This window comes from Oryctolagus cuniculus, chromosome 13 (assembly GCF_964237555.1).
Source record: "Oryctolagus cuniculus chromosome 13, mOryCun1.1, whole genome shotgun sequence".
NCBI lineage: Eukaryota > Metazoa > Chordata > Mammalia > Lagomorpha > Leporidae > Oryctolagus > Oryctolagus cuniculus.
In genome coordinates this window covers 14,174,448-14,198,787 of record NC_091444.1, presented here as the reverse complement: position 1 = coordinate 14,198,787, position 24,340 = coordinate 14,174,448, and the positions used below count along the sequence as shown (strand labels likewise).

Sequence of the window (24,340 nt, the reverse complement as noted above, 5' to 3'; positions counted from 1 at the left end):
AAGATCTTATTTGTAGCAAATTTTATTTTCAAATAACCATAAAAGGTATCCAGTTACTCTTCAGATATAATTTATAAGATCATGCAAGATGTAAACAGGAAGTTCCAAAGGGGAGGAATATGTTCCTGACATTCTAATAGTTGAGGGGAAAGTACACAGAAATGCACACCAGCAGCTTTCTACATATGGCTAGGACCTGGATCTTCATTCTTGCCTGCTTTTAATCACTTCAGCACAAGATAAAATGCAATGCAAAAGAGGCAAAAATTAATCCAAGGGAAGAGAAATTTATCGATGTGATGCATTATAAGGAAGGACTAACAATATTAATATTCACAGGGAAATGTTGCAAGTGAGGAACGATATGCAATGATATCTGTTTTTGCAACACAGTTAAAAAGAAATTTAGTTGTGGCAATAATATTGCACTTATATTCAGAGACTTTTCCTTGGATATCATGCACAGTTCTGACTTTTTTTTGTATATTTTTTCTAGGGAACCAGGCAAGATAAAAAGGAAACCTCCCCACAGGGCATTCAAAATAATACATTAACTTAGAGTCATAATTTTTTTAAAGATAAAGTAAACCATAATATTATTCTGAAAGAAATATTGTGAGGGCAGAATAAAGATCATGAAAGCATTTAAAATCAATAAAGCAAATCACAAAGAAAATCACTTCTTACTTTTGACATGGGCTGTAAAGCAAAGGGCTGAGGCTTTACATGGGAGAATTTTTATTTATTTCAATATTCAGAGTTGGGTCCTAGTTACTACAAAATAGACAACAGATCAAAAAGGCCAATCCAGAGCTTGTCCATATATATGGCTTCAAAGAAATACAATGAAAATTCTTCACTTTCTGCTAAGTCCTAGTGTCTTTATTTCACCGTGATGTCTAAAGACCATAAAATGTAAAAGGTATTTCATCACCTTGAGAGTACACAGTCTCTCTATAAGTAAAGCTAGTCTTGTTTATGACATAGTTAAAAATTAAATAGCAAAGCTTCATACAAAATTATGTGTTTATATTTCTCTTTTGGAACAGCAATATTATCCCTAATAATCTCTTTAAGAGTCTAGAATGACATGACTCCAAATTTCCATTCCAAAAGTTCCCATTTCTAAGGCTTTCCACCACAACACCCCTTGCAGGTATACCACACCAGAAAATGCTATTTATATGTGTGGATAACAAAAAAAAATTGCTTTGACTTCAAATTATGAACAGTGGGTTCTGCTGGGATTTTGTTAAATAAAGCAATTTCTTTTCTAGGCAATGAAAAATCACCAAGCTTTTAAAGATGCTTGCTTTGGGTCCCTTTAATGATAGATTTCCATCCTTCTTTGAGGTATCAAAAACCTACCCACTATGTAAGTCCGCATGAAGATGGCTATTTAACCAAAGCTCACAGGCACTCTCAGGAAAGCTGTTCCTGTCCCAGATCCATTTGCCACGAGTTAGACGAGCCTAGGCAGAGGAAGGCAGCAGCTAAGAAAGTCTGGTGCCCTGCTTCCTGAATTCTTCTAGGCCATGCCAAACAACACGTGTGCAGTCGCCCAAGCATGCTGGCCTGCCCCGCTCCACCTCGTACTTTTTTCTCTTCCCACTCATTAGTGCTCCTTTCCTTTCTTTTTTTTTAACCAAAAAAAAAAAAAAAGTGCCTGTTTCAAATTTGTATCATTTTTTTCAGATGTCTAATTTCAGTTATGTTCTTTCCCTCTTTGGTCTCTTCCCGCATTTCACATACCAGACAAATATTTAAAGGTCTGTAAAACCAGGCGAGGTTCCAAAGTGTTTCTAAATGAAACTGCCATAGGTGACAGAACAAGGCAAGAGGGCAAGGCTGTAGGATACAGATTGGAATCAACTGGCTAGAAAAGTATTGGAAAATCTATTTAAACTGCGATGGTCATAGAGGAGGTTTCAATGAGGCATAAACATCAAGTTACTGACAAGACCAACATGTTTTCCATTGGTCTACTTGTCACGTGCAATTGCTTTTTTTGTTAGTAAGTCGCTCTCTCTTTAAAATTTCTTTCTTAAGTATTTAGGAAGTGAAAGAATTTAAGAGAACATTCAAAATTCTGAGAATACGTGTAAGTGAAATATTTAATGTCTGTCACTCATAAAAGTTACATCATTTACATACGGTTCATTTGTATATAATAAAAATTTCATCGTTATGAAAAATTTTCTGGAAAGTATTTTATATGTTAATTTGTTTAACATATGCTTTGGATATAAAGCTAACTAGGAATAAAAAAAATTCTTTCTTCAAATAGTCCCTTTAATAATTAAAAAACCTCATTCCTAAATACTTCTTTTGCTTTCACTTGCTCTTTTGTTTGCAGTATGGACCCATGAACTATGCCAAGACTGGATCTCTTCATAGCTCAGTATATATTTGTATACTTCAATAAACTCACTCATTGCATAGCAAACATGTAAACTCAGAGGATCTATAAATGTTACTCTAATAATTTGAAAAGGTTGCTGGAATTTTACATAACAGCTTATTCTGAGGTTTATTTTCATCACAATTTCAGTTTACTTTGTTTCTTTATTTTTAATGTACATGTCAATGGAATGAAACAAAAGAAAATAAGTCATGAAAAGTTAAGAACCAAATAAATAATTTTATCCTAGACTGCCAGAATGTAACCTCATTATACTGTTTGGAGTTTGTCCTAAATACACAACAAGTTGTAAGTGTGCTGGGCTGCCTCTTAAGGCCAGTGTTCAAAATTAACTTATGTTTAACATAAAGTTAACTATGTTTGCACCAAATAAAATGTTTATTAATGAAAGCTATTTATCATACAAGAAACAGCAAAGATAAGTCATCATACAGAGATGTACACTAGAGGTGACAGATCTAAGGGTGCATGCACAGATTTCTGTTTTAAAAGGAAGTAATAAACAATAATACTAAAGTTACTGGGGTCTGATCCCTAGACTCGTAAATGAGTGGTAGCTCTTCTTTGAATTTACAATTGTAAAATGCCATGAACAGAGAGGACTGATACACATTAGCAAGCAAGTGAAATGAACGTCTTTTGGACTTTATTTTACAACTATTTGTGCTTGACAAATGTGTGGGATTTTTTTCAATAATAATTTTCTTCAAATATGGGGTGGGCATATTACTGCCAGGTTGCTCTGGTTTGCACCTGGTTTATCTGGTTTCATTTTAAGCCACATGATTTTAAGCCTTCATTTTGTGTTAGACACCGTAAAGAACAGAAGTTTTGTTAACATTCAGTAAATGACACTTAAGTCTCTGTCTCTCTCTCTCTCTTTTTGGCTCAATAAATTTTTAAATGTATGATTATCATAACCTAATAGTGTCTTTGTCTTCACTGCAGTGGATTTCCGATCAAACTTTTCCCCTTCTTTTAATACTTTAGGGAATTTTCAAACGTCGGGATGTTTGGCTGTAATGCCCCAAGATTTGTTCTCCCTGAAAAAAATCATAGTGACAATTTATTAACTACAGAGCAACTTGGCTTTCAGGGGTCTGCAATTCTATTTAGATTTACAAATATCCATTTGTGCTCAATAGACCTGGCATTAAATCTTAATCATATTTAAGCTTTCTTTTCATGCAACTACTTTCTCTGCTAATTTATTTTTTATTCTAAAGATGGGACTGAGTCAAATCAGTGGGGCATTACGTTTATTATCAGCAAATATATTTCAAGGTACTTCTAGGTTGAATTATACTGCATATGCAACAGTGTGTGCATTTAATATGAATCAGAAGTTCGGACATCTAAAAACTATTTGTATGTTTGAATATTTAAAATAATCTTGTTCCACCATTTTAATAGGTTTCACATACAGACATTGGAAACACACTAGTACAGGTAAAATTTAAATAAAACTGATGGGAAATAAAACTCCTTAGATTCAAAATGGTTTATTCACACAAATTTAATAGGATATATCACAATTGTTTGGTCCATAAATATTTAGGGGAAATAGTTTCTATACAATGCATTTATCAATAAACAAAGAAACATGGACAATTTTGCTAGACCACTTACTGTACTATAAACACGAAGCTCAATATATAAGATTATTGAATTTATCCACTATATTTGAAAGAGTGCACAACTGCTTTCTATGACATGTTTGCCCCCTCTAACAGGATACACCATAAAAAGAGTTTCAGAAATAAGAGGTAAAACAGTACAAAACTAGTGAGGTGTCAAAAGGGCTTAAAACAGTTAATTTAACAAACAACACATATATCCTGATTTTTCACAAACTTACTTCCAAGTTATATCATAAGGCACATAGGAGAACTGAGTTATAATCAGTCTACTTAATAAAGTAGATCTATAGTACCATATATTGTTCTGTCAAAGAACAAAATTTATAAGTATCAATATTTTACCTGTAAAAGTGTATTAATAAGATCTCAGCTTTACCAAGGTTGTTTGGTCTGGTTAGTGGTAAATGCCCAAAATGTAATAGAAATATGAAAAGTCAAGATTTAAGCTCCATAGAAGATGATAACCACACTTGCTAAATATATAATGGCAATCACACCCTTCTTCTGTTACAGTGTTAACATCTCTTCCATCATCTTTTTTTTTAAAAAATAAGCTACTTTCTGTGCTAATTTTCTAAAGACCCTGAGCAAAAGTTACAATAATGCACTTTAATGTGGGCAGTGAACTGTCAATATGTAACCACACATTTATACAACCAGAAGGACACCTTGAAAATCTGTTAAATAGCCACTTAGACCACCGGAGAAGATTTAAGGGGTCCAAAAAGTGGATACTATGTGCAAAGTTATTCTTAACAATCCACTAAAGCAAGACGTATATCTTGACTTCTTTTTTATTTTTATTTTTTTTTAGGAAATCCACATCTAATTGGTATTTAACTACAACAGAAGCATATAGATGAACATTCACCACTGCCCAGACCAATAAGATTTTAGCTTAAATTAAAAGAAAAGAAAAAATGCTACTGTAAACTAGGAAATAGATTCAGATCAGCATCCACTAGGCTTTTGAGTTTATCTGCTTCAGGATGAATAACTTCCAATACCTAACATAGGAAAAGTTTTTCTCAACACATAAGTCAACCTGTGCCCAAATAAAATAAAGTGAAACAAAACCAAAAATTTCTCATTGTTGACGTTAGTCTACCAAGTTGGATTCTTTAAACATTATTTATATAAAATGCCAGAGACAATATTATGGTACAGCTGAAGCCAATTAATATAGCTTTTGATTAAATTATACCAATTTTGACTTCTTAAAAAATTATGTTTTGCTTATTTCCATTTCCCCCAGAAAAAGTAATTTAGAAGGAATGGTTTCAGAGTTTTTTGGAATTTTGTTTTGTTTTGTTTGTTCTTTTTAGCTTTACGAAGTTAAAAGCGTAGAATTTCAAATTTAATGTGAAATTTCCATGGAAACACAGGGTGTTTAAGTAATTTTTACATGTTGAAAAGAGAAGGAAAAGTCACATTCCTGGAGTAGATTCCCACCTAATTACTACTTAAAATTGCTACAGGTGATAACTTGGTTTAATCATAGTCCTCATTTGAATTAACACTTCAGGTAAGAAATAGGAATATTGAATACAATTTTTCAGTTGTAAAATTTTTTTAAATGTGAAGTTTTCAAAATTCCACAATCACATATACAACTGCAAATTTCAGAAGTGAAATTTCATTCTTTGACTCAGTATAACCCTAATCATTGATGCGGGAGTATGATTATTTGCCCGTCATAATACCATTCTCATTTTTTTTTCTTTGAGATTCTGGAAATAAGAAACATACAATTTTAAGAGGCACTTCTTAGAATGATTCGAAAACTCCCCTTACCTACTGAAAGACCTAATGAATCAAAGAAAAAAATATATTCCAAATACACTTTGTAGACAAAATATGTTCACTTAAAGGAGACAGTACTGTAAACTCATTTGCCAAGTGGCTGCAGATGCTACACACCAAGCTGTTATTTTTATTCCCCAAATATCTTGCGGGTTAGAAGAAGGAGGGAAAAAAAAAGTCTTGTAAATAATAAAATAATAATAATTAGAATAGTAATAAAAAGAAGAGGAAGAATGAAAAAATAAAAAAACCAATGTTAGAAAAGGTTCGTTAAGGTAGTTTGTGAGGGGCTTCCAGACTCGTGGCTGTCCATGTTAGAGGTCACGGAGGTCACTACAGTGATAGTGGGATTGGTCAGGTCTGTTAAAGTGGTCGCAGTGCCGGGTGGAGTGAGAGCGCCGCTGTCTGCTGAGGGCGGGGCCGGAAGCGACGGGCCATCAGCTTTATCAACACCCCCATTCTCCTGCCGCAAAAGGTTCCTTCTGAATTTGGCTCGTGCGTTTTGGAACCAAACCTGCAAACCAATCCCAATTGATTTCTTTACCGATGTTGATTTTTGTATTTCTTTTTTTTTCTCTCTCCCTTGTTTTAAAGTGTTTTTTTTTAAATATGTGTTTCCATTTAACTATAAATGCTTTCCTTTTCTTGCGAGCAAAAGGACTTTTTTTGCCCTTTCTGTTAAAACCCAGTAACCTCAGTAATACTACAGGTCGATTGTCAACTGCACTGTCCCCCCAGGACTGACAAGTGCCACTTGGTTCTGTTGATCCTGAAGTGGACGCACAGGGGAGAGGGAGGCACAGGGGGAGAAGAGGGGAGAAGGTGCCCTGATTCCTCACCTGTTCTCCTAGAGAATGGGGGAGGGGCAGGCCAGGAAAGCACCAGGAAGTAAGTCACTAATACCGAATGAGCACCCCTGTCCCAAACAGCAGGGCAGGCAGAAACACCTGCCTTTTGTCAAGGAGTGCTGAGGGAGGTCACGGCTGCCTCACAATTGCACCTGCCTTAGCTGCATTTTGCTAGTCTAAGGAGTTTAGAGGAACAACTGGACAGCAACAATCACTCCCAGGATCCAGTTTCTATCTAGGGTTTGTGAAGAAAGAGAAATACTTACTCTCCTTGGTGGCTGAGACACTAACCCTATTTTTGGCTTTTGGGGGTACTTAGGGAGAAAAAGATCTGCCTGAATTTGGAAGTCCACAGTATGTTGAGTGAGGCTGCAAAGAACTTGCGGAAGTAAGACAGTGCCAGCAGGTCCCTCAGCAGTGTGTGCACTAAGCCTAAAGTGAACAGGAATCGCCACAGCCCCAGCTGTGCAAAGAACACTGTTGTGCATTTGCACAACAGTGAGGCAAGCTGTGCTGACTGTGGGGGACCCACCTCCCCATGTGTACAGAGAAGGCGGCTGTGTTTCAAAAAACAAAACAAAACAAAACAGCAAAATGCATCGTGGGTCTCTCCTTAAGCACCCTCCAGGAAGTGCCTGTGCACCCTTTAGGGAGATAACGGCTAGAAGCTAGAAAGAAGCAGTACAGGAAATCTCATCTGACCAGGGAAGAGGGGGCCGTGTGTGTACAGCCAACGATGGAGGTGTCTTACCTGCAAGACTCTTTTGGTGAGGCCTGTTTTCTGGGCAAGCTGCTTGAGGTCCTTGGCGTCCGGGTTGTGGTTGATGGCAAAGTAGGATTTCATGGTGCGAAGCTGGTGGTGCTTAAAGGAGGTCCTCATGCGCTTGGTCTTCTGAGAGGGCGGGTAAGGCTGCTGGTCCCGGTCCAAGTGGTCTGCCTCATTCTCGTTACAACCTGTCGCGGTAACAGTCAACACACAACTGCTCAGTGGAAACGCACAGGCTGCCATGGCAACAAAGTGACGGTGACAGTGGCTGTCAACCCAATCATGAGAGGTATCTAGACAGACAGAAGGAAGTTCATGGCTAAAGCCAGCCAAAGGAGGCTGTGAAAGTGCACTTGACCAAGGTCTAAGTAATGGAAGCATGTTACATAAAGCCTCTCTTTTTTCTAGAAGACTTGGGAGGTGAATTAAACCCTAAGGGGTGGAAGTGGGCATGGGAGAGACCTCCAAGAGTGAACCGAAGAAGCCCCTCTCATAATGAGTTCATGTGCGTCAGCACCCCACGCCAGACTCACAGAGGTTTTTGAGACCCTATATCTTGCCTTATTTTGTGAGAGGAGACAAAACCCGCTAAAGGCACTGCTTCTTGTCATGAGCTATACGGCAAGTAAGGATTTCAGCTCTCTCAAGTCTAGAAGTTTCTGAGAGACCATCAACTAAGAAAAAAAAAATCTCTGTCCATTCCAGTTCCTAGCCTTTTCTCATATTCCTAGAGGCCTCTCCATCAGGAAAGGAGTTAGAACCTGTCTGGAACAGGACTGGAACACACATGTCTGATGTAATCATAAGAATACTATTTGTGCGGGCCTTTAACCAGCATTGGTTAACATAGAGATGTACCAGGAAGAGAACAGTTTTCCTTGGAGTTATTCTTCTACATGTTCTGAAGGAGCGTGATCTCGGACTTCTCTTCACTCTTCCCACAGCCCCAACAGTGCTGCTACCTGGGCTCAACCCCAGGCCCTGTTGCTCTGGATGTGTGCGAGTGGGATGTGTGTGTGTGTGTGTGTGTGTGTGTGTGTACCGCTAGCTGGCCTGGCAGACAGAGACTGGCATCTTCTCTCCCCTGGCAAAGCCCTCCTTGGCACCAAGAGGAAAACAAGTCAGCCTTTGAAACCAGCTAGAAAGTCCTTCTCCCCAGGAAATAAAGCTGCACATTTAAAAGGTCATTTCCAATAACCTGCTGGCTCTGCATAGGAAATGTGATTACAAAGTGAAAACCTTTTGCTATTTACTGATTCAGCCAACCTCACCAATTAAAGTACGTGGCATTTTTTTCTTGAAATCCTTACTTCAGATATTTATCTGACATATATTCATATCTGATCACCGAGCATTATAGTGCATTATCTAAAATCAGCCTGATCAGGCCACACAGTGGGGAAAGAAAACTGAATCTTGAGAAAAATGAGACATTTCTTAATTTGCCTCTTCCATCCTGTTTAATTAAATGCTATCTGCTTGCTATGCAGTGGTTGGAATTATCATTTTAAAAATACCCAGCAAATGCACATATACATTCAGTAAGTCGTGTATGTACAGAACCACAAAAAGTTTTATAAGAGGTCACAAAATTCATTTAACATTAAATTCTCCCCAATGTAATGAAACTAAGCATGAACTAAGGTCTCCTTGGTTTGTATTTCTGTGAGATACACAAGTTGAAAGACACACCTGGCAAGGGAGCAGGTGGACTTAGCCAAGGGAAAAGCATGTATCACACTCACCTTGAGATCCCCCGGGTCAAACACAGGACCAGGAGCTCCACAGACTCCAGTCAAGATTTTGAACCATTTGTTCATCGATAAAATTACAAATGATTATTGGTTCAAAATCAAGTCATCTCTAAAGAGAAGCCAAGTCAGGCATACACATTCAGATGTTGAACACAGGCTTTGTAAACCCACCAGAAATGACAAGCTACACCCAGAGATACTTACATTTCATCCTATTTCAACCCAGTGGGCAGATGGCAAGTTCAAATACTCTACAGAATTGCACTTCCGTACCCTCAAATGTATAAAAACAGCACCTCACGACCCACCATAACACTGCACTTATCTCCTGCAAACTGAGCTCCATTTCACTTCTAAATTATAAACGCAACCACAACAAAATGGTCAGAGAAACACATGCTAGTCACAGGAAGCTTTTTCAACTGACATTTCATTCCCATTGTATGTGCATAACATGTAACTTTCCTGAACAATACATCAAATTGAGTATTATACTTGGGACAAAGGATTTCACTTAGTGTTTAAATAATGCCCTCAGAATCCCACCCCCCATGATAAGACTCAGAAATGAATATGACTCTCAACCTAACCATAAAATCATGCATCTTTGAAATGAAGTTTATGAAAAATAATTGTAGTAAGACGATGTAATTGCCTCCCTGAACATGTACTCTATCCATTATTGTTGATTTTAAAACTCACCCAAGCAGTTGAGTGCATTACATCATATAGGGCTGTTTCCACACAGAATACACAATTGGGTGTGTAAGAACATAGAAGGGCTTTATTAAACAGATACCACTCTCCATGACTTTCCTTTGACTGTTATTTACATTATGCAACTTAATAGAGAAATGTATTTCTTCTACTGAGTAACTCACTGCAGTATCCTGAATGATTTATGTATAAATGCATTTTGTAAGCTTACAAATGATTGTGTTTCTCCATAATTTATTTCTGAAATTTTAGAGGCTCCTCCTATCCCCCAAAATATGAGACAAGATGATAACTCTCTTAAAACTGTTTGAAACACACACTTGTAAGGACACAGCTCACATCAATGAGACTATCTATATATTTTATTTATTTTATATAAATTGCATTTGTCCCAGTCCCCTCTCTTAAAGTGAATTTCTGTTGTGAAGGTGTGTGAGCTTCTGAGAATTAACCGATCCCTGGGAGACCACTAGGGGTCAGTGCCAGGCTAATTTAACAACCAACGGGAACCTTAGACGTTTGCGAAGGAAAAGGGACCCCAAGGAAAGAAGATTCTGAGAAGTCCCAAAAATTTAGTTGCTCGATTAATGCTAAGTTACCCAGATAGGCAGTGCCTAACCCATATTAGCATTTTCTTCTCCCCCGGAAGGGTGTTATTTCAGTCCAGCATTCCAGAGAAACTTTCCATGTCTCTTTCTAAAACATCTGCCTGATTAATTTGCACAAAGAGGTATAAAGTAAATTAGGAACATTCTCATTAAAAAGCATTTGCCTTATGCCAAGCACTAACCAGCATTTGCCAAATTTCACGTCTTCTCTGAGTCTCTGAATCTACAAACATGCTTTGTGTGCGTGTTTCTGAAAACGTATCACCATGCAAATTACATTTTGTCTAGTATCAACATTACCCTTAGGAGATTCATTGACATTTAAGTGGAAATGGCAACATACAATCCAAAGAGGGCTAAAAGGATGACTTAAACTGTGGGTCCATTTTATTTTCTACATTTAACATGTTTTTAATCTACCAAAGGGTTTTTCTTTCCCTACTTTTGTAACAAATTGGCATTGAATTCTTAAGCCCTTTTCTTTAAAACTGTGGGTTGATTTCTACTTAGGCATCTTGAATCCAAGGCCTCTAGATTATTTCCTCTGATCTTAAAAAACTATCTACAGTGTACTCAGACCTCCAGAAAGGAGGGCGTGGATGTAAATGAAGGGACCCAGTTGCCACCTGTCAGTGGCAGTGTGCCGTACACGCTCTTCACTGGGGAGTGGTCTCGGCAACTTTTCCCTCTGTCCTGGGGAGGGCCACACCAACTTTCTCAACAACTTGTAGCAAGACTAATTTGCAAACTAAAGACCTAAATGGCTCTTTGTAAGAAATAGATTTGTACTCCAGTTTTCTTCTGAGAAGTTAAATTCTACTGTTCCTAAACATCTTTCCAACATAAAATAAAACCCCAGGCAAAAGCAAATTTAGCTAATTAGATTAAGTAAGTAAGGGAAATGCCAGGCTCACCGCCATTTGGTTAGAAACCTCACCTTTCTAAGATGTCACTGGGGCTGAGAGACTCCCTTTTCCCAAAGGACTCCCTACTTAGGTCTGAGTGGGTTGGTCTCTCTCTCTCTCCCTCCCTCTCTCTAATTAGAGCATTAGGGCCTTGGTAAATGGCTCAAGATTCCAATGTCATCTTCTATTAATAAAGAACAATTAGTGCCCTGCCTGCCCCACCGGGGGACCACGCATCAAAGGAGATGAAATAAGCATGCTGGGCACAGTGGCCCCTAACCAGAGCCCCTGGCCCAACACAGCAGGGGCGAGCATGAGGACTGGCTGCTGCAGAGGGTCGCCAAAACCCAGGGCTGCACCACCACCCTCACACAGCCAGCTCTGGTGGGGTGTGGACAGAGCAGCCCAGCCCTTTCCCTTCCTCCAGCGACCCTGGCAGGAGTTCCCTAGGCACAAGTGTGGTTGTTGCTGGGTACTGTAGCCCCCATTCTCTCTGCACCCATGGGATGACTTGCCCAGCACTGATTTGTCCTCTGCAGTTAGAAAGAGAAACACAAGCCTAGGAGAGAACCCCTCATCCTGCCTTTTCTACCCCTGAAAACCCTCAAAGTACACCTCTTAGTTCCCATATTCCCACCAGTCTTGCAACCTTGGGCAAATCATCTCACTTATTAGACACTGTGTCTCTCCTGTTACCCATATAATGGGCTCTGGGGACTGGAAGGGAAAAAGAGGCAAGATCCATGCTCTGGGGATGACCATGGTTTGGTGGGGTATCTTGAGTGCTCCTGCTAACAACTCAAGGTCCCCCAAATCCTTTCCAATGGAATGGTTTCCCTAGCCTGAGTTTCCTGTTTGCTGAGATTCCCAGGCACCTCTGGTGCAGTTCAGGTCCGCAGGGACACCAAAAGTTAGCCAAGGCTTTCTGCGACCCTTATTCGCAGCAGCTGGGGCTCCCAAGAAGGATACACTTGACAAGACTCGTGACCATCCGCACGCAGGATGCAGTGGGAAACTGATAAATGCTGGGTATGTCCCCAAAAACAAGCACAAAGGCTGTGCACTCGGCTTGTTGCCTGCGTGTGTTTTCAATGACCAGAGAAGGCTGCTGGAAGACAAAGGAGCAGCCTGAGATTCCGCTAAGCTGGGGTCCTCAGCAGGCCTGACCTAGAGAACTGGTCAGGCCACCAAGTCCTGGACATCGGGATGGTCTAGCATGCAGGCTGTGAGCCGGGGGTGACCTGGGGAAGGCACAGGCCTGCTCAGCTGTGGAGAGGGACTCCCTCCGAGCAGCTGCTGATGGCCAAGATCAGGGCTGGGGTGGTTCAACACTCCTGCCAACTGTGTTCCTGATTAACTTCGGGCTGGGGACCACAGCCTCTGCCCCCTTAACACAGACCTGGGTTGGGCTCTGAAGATTTTTTTTCCCCCTTTAGGATTTAGGAAAACCTCCTCCAGGATCTATAATTTGGCTTCCACAAAGGAACTGCCCTGGGGCTGTTTTGCTCCAACTGGGAGCCAGAAACTAATGGGCTCATTAACTAATGGGCAACCAGGATTTGGCTCTGCCTGTTTGGGAGAAATCACCACATCCCCAGCGCGCTGCCTCTCCCTTCTCCTCCCCTTCCTCTCAGAGCGAGAAGGAGTTGGGGCGCGCACGGGGGCACGGTGGGCAACTAGACCTTGGCCGGCGAGGGAGCTCTGTGGAGTTCCCCGAGCGAGCGCGGGTAGGGGCCCACCTGAGTTGTAATTGACGATGTCCACTCCCAGTGCGGGGCTCTTCCGCTTCCGGGGCCGCCCCTTCTGCACCGTGCCCGTGCCGTTGAAGTAGGGAAGGGCCAAGCCGCCGCTCTTGGCCGCCAGCTCCGTGTAGCTCAGCTGCGGCGGGTACTCCCCTTGCAAGAGGGTCTCGAAGTGGGCGCGGCAGTACACCAGGCTGTCCTTCATGCCGAAATGGTCGCCCGTGGTCAGAGTCTTGTTGCAGGTGGAGCAGGTGAAGCAGCTCAGGTGGTAGACGGAGTCTCGGGCGCGCATGACCATCTCGGAGGCGGAGATGCCAAGGTGGCAGCGGGCACATCTCTGCACAGAGAACCTTCTGGAAGGAAACAAACAAGTCAGGGCTCTGGGTGATTCGAGGCAGGCCATCTCTCCCGCCTGCCTACGAAGCCGGGAGTTGATCTGGGAGGTGGGTAGGGGTCCCGCTTAGACATTATTTCTCTGGGTTCACTGACCTGGTGAACAAGACAAGGAATCCTTATAAAGTCGGAGGAGCTGGGTAAAAGCCCCAGTTTACTTTCATGTCAAGTGAAGATTGTGTGCGTGTGTGTTTAAAGCAAACCACAAAGCCTGCGCTATCCTCCTCGAAACGCTAGCGAAAGAATATTAAACTGCGATGTCAGGCAAGCACGCTTCATCAGTTGCAAAATATTCCCTGGATGCAGGAAGGTGCCGCGGGCGCAGATGAACTCAGACAGACAGACAGACAGGGCCCCAAGCTTTTGCCGAAGAACCGTCGCTCTGGATTTCAGCCACCTCTGGTGCTTTGGCCGGGAGCGGAGCCGGGTCACCCGCACACGATCCTGTCCTTTGCCACCCCAGACACATAATCAGGGAGAATCAATCAGCGCGCCCGCGGCTGCGGTTGCCCTGTGCTGCGGTTCTACCTGACCGCATCAGGCCGGCCACCACCACCCGTGAATCCTAACGCGGTTGCTGCTGCCCGCACCTCGGGTTCAGCTCCAAGGCACGGGGCTTGCCCAATTCGTAGTAAGCGGAAAAAAAAAAACGAGAGAGAGAGAGACTGACTCTTGTCTCCGTGAACCGATAGGTCCACTTCCTCTTCCCCGACCACCCCAGGTTCTGCCAACCGACGGCGAGGTGCCCGCAGCGCCAGGCACCCACCAGGAGCGCGGCAGGCCTGGGGGCCGCTGCCGCTCCTCCCAGCGCCCTTCCCGGGCTGCAACTTGAAGAGACAAGCAGTGGACTTCCCCGGCGTCGGGGAGGATACTCGCAACCCGAAGGGGCGAAAGCAGAGGACCGCGAGGGGCCTCTGAGCTCACGCACGTGGCGCGCAGGGTGTCCCGAGAAGGCGTGAGGAGGGCGTGCAGGGGTAGGGAGGGGGAGGTACCTGTAATAATCCTCCTTGCAGTAAATGCTGCCGTCCTTGGCGAAGCAGGTGAGCTCGGACTCCAGGGCCAGCTTACATTCACAGCACTTGAGGCACCTGAGGTGCCACTGCTTGTCCACCGCCAGCAGGTAATACCTGTCGGAGATCTTGCCCCCGCAGCCGGCGCACAGAGCGGGCTTCTCGGGGCTGAGCGGGGGCATGCCCTGGAAGGCAAGCACACGGTCCGGCTGAGCAATAGCGCGGCGCGGCCGCACCACGCGGGATTCTCACCCCCGGGGCCGCCCAGCCCAGGGCGCACGCGGAGCGGCGGGGATGGGGAGGAAGGCAAACAGAGCAGAGACAGACGCCAGGAGAAAGCTGGCCAGTTTCTCCTTTGAGGCCCACTCCCTTCATTTGACGTCTGCCCAGACTAGGAACCCAAAATCACCCTGCCCATCCTGAGCTTGGCTTAGGAAAGAACAGCCGCGAATTGTCCACTGTTCGGTGAGTGTTCCCGGATCAGAATAATTAGCAGCTTAAAAAAAAAATGTGGCTTTCCACTCATAGAAAATAAAATAACGGAAAATATGATTGGAGAAGAGGACAATAAATCTGGATTTGTCCAGACTGTTTTTTATGCAGAAACAGACCAACAATATTATAATTGTTATTTGTCTAAACTCATAAGCAACTCTGAAGTCAAACACAAAGGAAGAGCTTATCTGCCTATGTTCTCCATTGTTCGGGTGGAGATAGAGCAATATGTGGCTATATCGTGCTGTTCCCTAATTCTCGGAGCTCTTGGTTCTGTTTCCCGCGAGAGGGTGAAGTAGCTGCTCCCAGCGAAGTGCCGCTGTCCGGTCCCCTCTGGCACCATCACGTCAGGAGATCTTTGGCCAGAACAAGCATCTCTTTAATGCCCAAGTGCCACTTCCCGCCTGGGTGCCCACTGACAGACCTTGGATGGTCAGCGTCACCTTGACCGAACCCAGACCCTCCGTGAAACTCGGGTTTGGGTTTCTGCTTTTTGTTCGTTTGTTTCTAAGCAGGATAACCACAAAAGAGAAAAAGAACGTATTCGCCGGGCCTTCCCCCGGGAACCAGCTGCAAGCTTGTTGGACTATCAGAGGAAACTCTCTCGCAGGCCTGGAAAACTCCGGCTTTGCCTTTTGCTCCGACCGGGACCTGCCCTGAATTACTGTTGCCAACGTGGACACACATCCACCGCCCTCGCTTACCCGGCGGGACCCAGAACCTGGAACAGCCTCCAGGCTGGGTTTGAGCTGCAATTCCCGGCGCGAGACCAAAGATCTGCTCAGCTCTGTTTGGCCGACTTCATTTCCGGAGACCTGAGTGGTCTTCGCCCTCCCGGCTGGCTCGTAAGTAGTTAAGGGACTCACTTAGATTTACCAACGGGCGCTCTTAAGAGGATGCGACTTTTAGTATTACGAATAGGAGGCGCAGCGTTCGTTGGTTACCTCGTTTCAGGACTACAAAGGTTTTTGGCTTTGGACCGGGCGCCGCGTTCCTCCACATTTTTTTGTTTGATTTCCCGCTACACAGAACACCCGCCCGGCCCGGGGGGCTGAACGAAGTCCAAGGGGACTGAGCTAGGACGCCCAGGAGCCTGAAAAATCTCGGATCTCGGGGTGCAGAGCCCTGCGCGCGCAGAGAGCTGGAGGTGGCCCAGCCGCGTCCGGGGCCGCTCCAAGGTGCTGTCGTCGGGCCGCGAGGCTAAGGCCACCTGGGCTCCGGCTCTGCTGCGCCCGCCTGCCTGCCTGCCTCCACGGCGCGCCGTCCTCCTACGCCCGCGCCCTGCGTGCGCCTGGGGCTGCGGTCCTCGCCGAGGAAGCGTGCCGCGGCCCACGCTGCCGGGACACGGGCACCTGGGGTCTGCCAGAGAGGACGCCTCCCTCCTCCCACCCCCGGCTGGTCCTCCTCGCTTGGGAAACGGGGCGACAGAGGGCAGAGAACTTGGGGGCGAGGGGGAGGGGGCCTCGGAAGCGGAGACTTTCCAAGATGGAAAGGCTACCGTTTCTTAGCTCCGCGGACCCAGACGGGCTGCGGAAACTCTCCCGCCAGCCCTAGTGGACGGACGACCCTGCAAGCCGCCATCCCCCTCTGCGGCGGGCCACGGCGCCAACGCTCGGCTGAGCGCGCGGTGCGCAGGGGCGCCCGGCAGCCGGGGCGGCGGGGCCCGTGCTTACCGCGTCGCGGCCGTTGAGCTGGGCGCCTTTGGCCAGGCGTGCCTCGGTCTTGGATCTGCGTTCCATCTCCTCCATGATGCCTTGGATGTGGCCTCCAGAGATCCCGTGGAAGAGCATGGCTGGGGGGCGGAAAGGACACGAGTTGTCTTCTGCTCGGCAGCCCACTATTTCCATATACACTCGCCCGCGGCTCTCAGCTCATCCGAGGGAAGCAGCAGCCGGGACCGCCGAGGGCTGCGCGCGCGCGCGCGCGCGGGAGGAGCGCAGAGGCGCTCGGGGACCGAGGAGAGCACGAGGGAGCGAGGGCAGAAGAAAGAGGCAGACGGAGTGGAAATCGGTCTGCTTGGTGGGGGAAAGACCCCAGCTCCCAGAAGGAGATGTGCAAAAAACAAACAAACACGGGCGGCGGGGAAAGCAGGCGAAGAGAGCGAATCTCACTGCTCGCGGAGATCGAGTTACTAATGGGAAACAACTGCAGCGTGGGGGGGGGGGGGGAACAAAATCTGGTGCGGAGAGAAAATAGTTTTGAATACAAAGAGGGAGGAAGAAGTGCTGTTTTCAGCGGTCCCTGGCTGCGTGGAAAGTTCCCAGTGCCGGTAGGTTGGGTTGGGGACTGCTCCTGCCCGAGCTGTGTCCAATTTGTTAAGAGACTAAAGCCAGCCCATTTTTGATAATTTAGTAGGAGGAGTTCTCTCCCTGGAGCTGCCACGGATTTTTATCCAGACAACAAAGACCTGTCATACTCCTCTCAACCCCCTGGTGATGGGCAAGCGGGGACAAACATTACAAAGGGGTGGGGGAGAGACGGGGGGGGGGGCGCATTTACTTCCTCGCAAGGCGCGCGCGCGCGCGCACACACACACACACACACACAACACCACACGTCCTTGCAAGAGTTCCCAGAGCAGCCGTGTTTGAAAGAGGGGAAAGGAGCCCTTACTGTCCCCGCCCTGCCCACGAGGCCTGTTTGATCCGAGTTCAAGCTCAGACCCCGGCTCAGGCACGCGGAATTAGCGGCCCCGAACTTTGGGGTTTCCCCTTTATAGACCCCCATAGCCGCAGCCCTACGGACCACCACCCCAGATACACAAACCCAGGGCTGGCATTCAAGCTCCGCCGTGCAGTGGGAGATAATGCCGGCTCCCGTCTTCCCCACCTCTTGCCCGGTCGCTTGTCAAAAGCAGCTGTCTGACAGTTCATTTCCTCGCCTCCCCCCTCCGGAGGACCCCAGACCCTACCAGGCGCTGCAGAGTCCTCCGAAGCCGCGTGTCGGGAGGTTGGTTTAGGGAAAGGAAAAAAAAAAAAGACTTTCTTTGAAAAGTTAGAGGGTAGGGAACAGGACGTGGACTTGCACACGTGGGTATGCAACTGGACCTTGACCTTGGGGTGGTTTTTCCCCTCTGACCCAGGTTTTGGCGCAAAGTGCTGGGGACCCTAGTGTCCCATTGGGAATTCGCCCGCGTGGGCTCCTGGGAGCTGTTCCCGCACCGCGGGGCGCACCGCACACTGCGCGGCGCGTGAAACGGGCTCCTGGTCGAGGAGGCGAGGAAGGTGAGAACTGACGAGCCCCACGGCAGACCCTCTCCTCACAAGAGCCGGGATTGTTCTGTCGCCCTCTATTCCCGCGAGCGGCAGCCCCTCCCCGGCCCCATTAAAGTGTCTACAATACCCCGATATTGTGGATTCATTCAAACGGCCCGACGCCCCCCGGGGTCCCGGAGCGCGGCGCAGCAGAGGGAGCCAACCCCGCCAGAACCCGAGACGGGAGTTCGCCTGGCCGCTCCCCGCTCTGGCGGGCCCCTGCTCCCCGCGCCTCCCCGCACGCTTTTCCGGGAATAGCGGGGCTCGGGTCCTGGCTGGTCCTGGATGCTCTCCGGAGAGGCGGCACGGCCGCAGACCCGCTCCCCTCCACCCGGGGGAGCCCGACGAGGAGCAGCGGCCAAAATCTCCGGAGATGCCCGAGGAGGAGAAGGAGGGAGCGGAAAGGAAGGAAAGAAAGAGGGAAGCGAGGGGAGCGAGGTGGGGAGGAGACGCCGGAGCGCCGCAAGCGGGGAGGCCGTCCGGGCGCAGCCGCCCGACTTCCCGCCCTAAAGCCTCGCCTGCTGCTCCGCTCCAGCCGCCTCTTCCAGGAAACCCAAGCCTCCGCTGTTTCCCCTCCTTTTTTCTCAGGGTCAAAAATAATGTTATTTGCAGACTGGACGCTGTTAAGGTCCTCCGGGTGCCAGAATACAGCTCATAAAACACAATTTCACACAAAAATGAAGCCAATGGAGTGAACTAAGCTGGAGGCAGCCCCCTCCTCACTTGGGCGGCCCCACCTGACAGCGGGGCGGCTATTTACCGTGAGTAATGTAATTAGCCCCTTTGGATGGAAGTCAGTGCGCTTTTCAGACCCACGTGCGCACTGGAAGGGCTGGGCCAGGCGGGGAGCTGGGCTCAGGGGCCCTTTCGCAGACAGCAGGTTCCCGCACAAAGAGGGCGGGTTGCCTTCCTACCAAACAGCCACCGAACCACCCAGTCCGGGAGCAGGAGACCCAGCAGCCGGGCCGTAGGAGAGGAACGTCCTTGGATAAACCCAGGACATCCTCCCAGGTTGTCACGTTTTGGAGCCAAACCCTCCCCTCCTCCTTAAATGGGATCAAGTTTGGTGGATGTTGGATGTTGGTGCTGCTCTGCAAGAAGCATTTTACAAAATAAATAAGTAAAAACAACCCAAGCACACCCTGCCCTTCTTGCCAGAGATGAAATGTTGAAGATTTCATGAAGGGAAAGTTGTTAAACTCCAGGAAAAAGCCAGAACTTTGGGAGCAGTCTCCAGGGAAGCCAAGCAAAGGAGTCCTCCATTCACTCACCCATGCAATCATTCATTCATCCATTCTACACAGACTTTGTTCATCATCTGTCAGGTACATGCAGGGCAGGGCACTCAGCTCCCCAAGCTGAATCTTAGCCATGACCACTCTTTCTTATAAAACTTGGGTTGTAAGTTCCCGCACCCAGGGAGATTTGCAACTTCCCATAAAGAAGCAAACTGCCAGGATTCCTCCTTCCCAGCAAATGCAGGAAGTCTGCAGAAGGCTGGGGCTGGTGGGTGGAGGGGAGGGCTGCTGGAGTTTGTGGGGTCCTTGTTACAGCTCCCCACCTGCTCAGCCTTTGGAGGGAGCCCATGAGGAGTGCAGGGATGCCCCCAGAATTACTGTCCTAAGCTTTTTGAGAGATTGCCTAGGACTTGCTCCCTGCTCCTATTCCTGGCTCTCAAAGGATGACAAGCATTTTAAATAAAAAGAGCACCTTTGTAGCTGCCTTTTTTCACCTCTCCCCAGGAGGGGCTGAGGCCAGGGTTTGCCGACAGGAAGTGCTCCCCCTTCCCCCAGCTCCAGGCTGAATGGCCAGCAAGTGTTCCATAAAAGTTGGACTCCTTGCTTTACATACACACAGAAACACCCACCCACCCATGGGACAGGTGCACTGGGCTCCTGGGAGTGCCTCCCAGGATAGAATCTCAGCCTCCTCTATGACTTCAGAGCTCGCTTCTGAGCGGTGGGGCAGATGCTCAGCCCCACACTGCCCTCCCTCACAGTCGGGTACAGAAAGCCCATCAGCTCTCTGTACTTTCAGTCCTGCCAGCACTTCTAGGGCTACTGTTGTCACCTTCAGGAAACACCCAACGTCTGGGCTCCACGGGGCAGAGGAGCTTCGATGGCATTCAGGATCCTGGCATCTCCATGAGGATGAACGAGACTGCGGCATTCTTGTTCCCAGCTCCCACCTGGACAAAGGGCTCCAGGCCCAGTGAATTGTCCACAGGGCAGAAGAGGGGAAATGAATCGAACTGGAGCCTTCTCCCAGGGGACAGCAGAGGGGGAACTAAGCCAGCAAACTTGCACACCTTGGATAGCAGAGTGACTCAAGGTCTCTTCAGACGTGAATTTTGGAGGCCAGGATCCTGTGGAAGGAAGGTTCCCCTTTCCTCTAGACACTATGAACTGGCTCCAGAGCCCCATCTGGACTGAAAGATGCAACTCTTGGAACACTTTGGGGAGCACCCCAAGGCCCTAGGGGAAGTCAGCGTTGTCTTGGGGTTGGGAACTGCGCTCACTGCTGCGCAACCCTGCCCTGGATATCCCTGTTGCACTGCGCGGGAGGCGACCGTCTAGGCCAGGAGAGGTCTTCTGACTGTGGAGCAAACGATTCTCCAACACTGAGGTTGGCGGGTCCGGACTGGCGCGGCCGCCCAGACGCAACACTGATCAAGTTCTACTGTGAGAGCCTCTCTCCAGACAGCGGAGCTGCGGGCCGGGGTAGCTCGACTGCCTGGAGGGGACGACCGGCTCCGGCCCGGCGCTCCTGCGCGCTCCAGGCGCGCGCACTAAAGCCCTGCTAGCCCGCAAAGCCTCCCGCGGGTTGCTCACGCCCCGCAAACTCCGTCCTCCTGGGCCCCTAGGTTCTTCTCCCAATGCAGTGCAGCCGAGTCTAGAACACAGCGCTTCTGAAATCTGAAGCCCCTTGACCTGAGATTCGCTGCGCCACGCCCTTTGCCCCCCAGGAAGCAAGGGAGAAGTCCCGCGGGGCGTCCGTTGATTTGACGCGCAACAACAAAAATGTAGGTGAAACCAGTTTGCAGCTGAGCCTTGCCTGCCTGGGGGAGAAATAGGGTCTTCTCAGGCCCCCTCCCACCCATCACTTCCGGCCAGGGGCTCCCGCGGCGCCCGGCCGAGGGTCAGGAGTGCGCTCCGCACGCCGACTGCTGGAGGCGCGGTGGCACCTTGACCTCCGTCCCGCGCCGCCGGAGACCCCCGCATCCCGAGGGAAAGGCGAAAAGAGAACAAATGCGCGTTATAGGAATTCTGCTTGTCAAGAGACCCTGAATAAGACTATTTTGTGACCTACGACGCGCGGTTTAATTTTTAAGACCAACACACCCCACTCTTGGTAGCGGCTGGCGGAGGCGCGCACACGCGAGTGCAGACACACGCGCGCGCGCCGGCCCAGGACAGGGGCAGAGCCAAGGAGAAGGAAGCTGGCGTCTCACTCACCTGCTTCGAGAGCGGTGCCGTTCAGCATCCTTGGAGCCGCGGAGCCGGTCGCGCCGTGATGCTGGCAGAGAAAAGCCGCGTGTCAGCCGGGCGCAGGCCCCGAGCTCCCCAGGCGCCTCCTCCCATCCGCCGGGTCCCGCGCACACCTCAGGCAGGCCCCCGACTGTCAGCCCCGCCGAGCCTTCCTCGGGACGCCCCTGGGGGTCCTAGCCGCCCCGACGCACTCGGGGCAGCGGGCTGCTCTGACCAGGCGACCCCCATCGGGAAATTACCTTGAGGTCCAGACGTCAGGTGTTGCCTCCCAAGAATTCGGTCCTGCGCGAGGGAGGGAGACAGGGAGGGCGGCAGGCGATGGTCGGCGGTGAGGGCCAGGCGGTCCCCGCGTTCTTGCCGAGGGTTCTTCTGTTAACCCAAATAAAATAAAACAAACCGTTGGATGAAAATTCATCCTCTCCCCTCCCTCCCCGCCTTCTCGGTCGGAAAGGACCTGTACCCCTCACCTCTGACCCTCACTTTCCTCCACCTGTCTTTTATTCTCCGTTTATGCTTCCAGATGGGGAGGGGGAGAAGAGGGGAGTGGGCAGAGGGCACAGGCACCGGCCGGTGCCCGCAGACAGACTCTGAGGCTGTGTTCGGCCCTTCCAGCCTCTCAGTAACCGGAGCAGGTGTTAATGGAGGACTCCGCGGTAACTGAACCTCATAAAGCTGGGAGCATCTTGAGGCTTGGGCGCAGCGGGGGAGGGGGAGGGGGTTGCGGGAGCGAGAGCCCCGCGGCGCGCCCTGGGCTCCGGGCCCCGCAGCTAGCCTTTGCCTTCCTGGAGCTGTACCTAAAAGATGCTGCCGCCAGCTGGTGCCTGCATAGACGGTGAATGGGCGGCAGCTCCTGCGGGAAACTGGGCTAAGGCAGTTACTGCGCACCCACCGCATCCCCGCCTTCCCCTCCCGATCGTTCCTGGGCTCTCTGCGCTCCGGGGCTGCGCGCCGGGAGCGCAGCACTTCGGGAAGCGGTCTGCGCTGGGGCGCGGCCTTTGCCACGGGGTCGGAGCCGGGGCCCGGGGCATCTCTCCTACTCTGGCCTGTGCTAGGGGCTGGGGGTGGCAAGTAACCTTCGAGGAGGAATCCCGCACGCAAACCCGGGCGGACAAGCGCTCCCCGGGTGAAAGCCAGACCCGGGACGGGGCGAGGGCCGTTGTTACCTGGTCTCAGGTTCCCCAGGGGCCGCGTCGCCCCAAGGCTCGGTCAGGCCGCTGGAAAGTGGAGGGAGAACCGGGCAGCCGGGCCTCCGGCTACTGATTTACCCACTCTCCACCCGGTGTGCCCCTCGCAGTCGGAGAGGGGGAGGCGGGGGACTCCTGCCAGGTTCCGGCGCCGGCGAGGAGGGGGTGTGTGCGGTGAGATTGGCCGCTCCGGGATGCCGGTCCGGGCCACGGTGCCGCCCTCCCCTCTTATCCGCCCCTCCTCCCCATGCCACCATCGCGGCTCCACGGCGGTGCGTGGGCCGGGGGAGCGGCGGGCTGGGGGCGCCTGCGCACCTCCCCGCCCCGCGACAAGCGCGTGGGATTGGCGGCGGCACGTGGGGCCGGGCGCTGCCGGCCGCCCCCCTGGCTTCTCCACACACTTGGCGGGGGGTCGACCAGGGACAGACCGGGAGCAGCGACCCCGAAATCCCTGGCTTTCCCTTTCCACCCCGAATCCCGGTACGTCTCTCGGGGCACCCTGGACAGAGTCCTTTTACCCGCCCGCGCACTTGGCCGTCCCGGCCGGTCCCCGCAGCTCATCAGTCCCACCGCAGGGACCTCCCCCACGCGCGGCTCCCCACACCCAGCCTCCTCCGCTCTCTTCCCGACCCCTCACCCCACCCCATCTGGGTCAGTTTCAGCAGCCAGGAGCCGACAGGCCGCCTGGATTCAGCTTCTCAGCTCTTTGGCCAGGGACGGACAGCTACGCCCATCCGACAACGCTTGGGGTGGGTGCCCGCGACTCATCCCTGAGCACAGCGGCGGGCTTTAGCCTTTCTGGGGGCCACGGGCTGGGCTAGGTATTTGATAACAAGGCGCTCTCGCATCTCAGACGTAGTGGTCGCGGATCTCCCGTGGCTCCCAGTTCACGCTCCCTTTTACCCACCCGCGTGGTCCCGGAAAGAGGGCCGTGAGCCCGACGTTTTGGGAGCCGCGGGACACCGTGGCACACACTGGGGCATCCAGAAGCCCGGGCAGGTTGGCCCACGAGGGACCAGCCAATCCCTGCCCGCCTAAAGCCGGCTGCGGGTTCCTCCACAGCTGTTTTTCCGAAACCAGGCTCTCCACAGGGGCGCCCGAGACGGCGCAGACCACTTCCTCCCGCCCCCCTCCCCGCACTCACACACACACTTAAATAGCTTTCTTTTTCTTTCTTGTTTTCCTGGGAGGAGAGGATAACGTGGGTATCCCCGAGTACCTTTTAATTGCTGCATTGTTGCGAGGCAGTGGCAGAATCGGGTTTTAAATCTGCCACCAGACAGGAGGCCAGTCCGCAGACTCAAGCCATCG

The 24,340-nt window shown here is 49.6% G+C and overlaps 1 protein-coding gene across 5 annotated transcripts; it reads right to left on the bottom strand.

Annotated features, from left to right (window-relative positions):
* Positions 1-23,285, bottom strand: LHX9 (LIM homeobox 9). Of its 5 annotated transcripts, none has more exons than XM_002717679.5 (8): positions 23,009-23,277; positions 22,085-22,214; positions 21,813-21,873; positions 16,777-16,895; positions 14,591-14,793; positions 13,203-13,558; positions 7,465-7,667; positions 1-3,465 (listed from the first exon to the last, which is right to left on the bottom strand). In XM_002717679.5, exons 3-8 carry the CDS (start codon positions 21,838-21,840, stop codon positions 3,409-3,411), a joined length of 966 nt encoding a protein of 321 aa, XP_002717725.1. In that variant the 5' UTR covers positions 21,841-21,873; positions 22,085-22,214; positions 23,009-23,277; the 3' UTR covers positions 1-3,408. The 5 variants fall into 5 exon arrangements, with proteins under 5 accessions (XP_002717725.1, XP_008266926.1, XP_002717724.1 ...); XM_002717678.5 differs by lacking the exon at positions 1-3,465 and adding an exon at positions 3,909-6,379 and having other exon boundaries at positions 23,009-23,285; XM_008268704.4 differs by lacking the exons at positions 21,813-21,873; positions 22,085-22,214; positions 23,009-23,277 and having other exon boundaries at positions 16,777-17,467.
* Between the last annotated feature and the right edge of the window lie 1,055 nt (positions 23,286-24,340).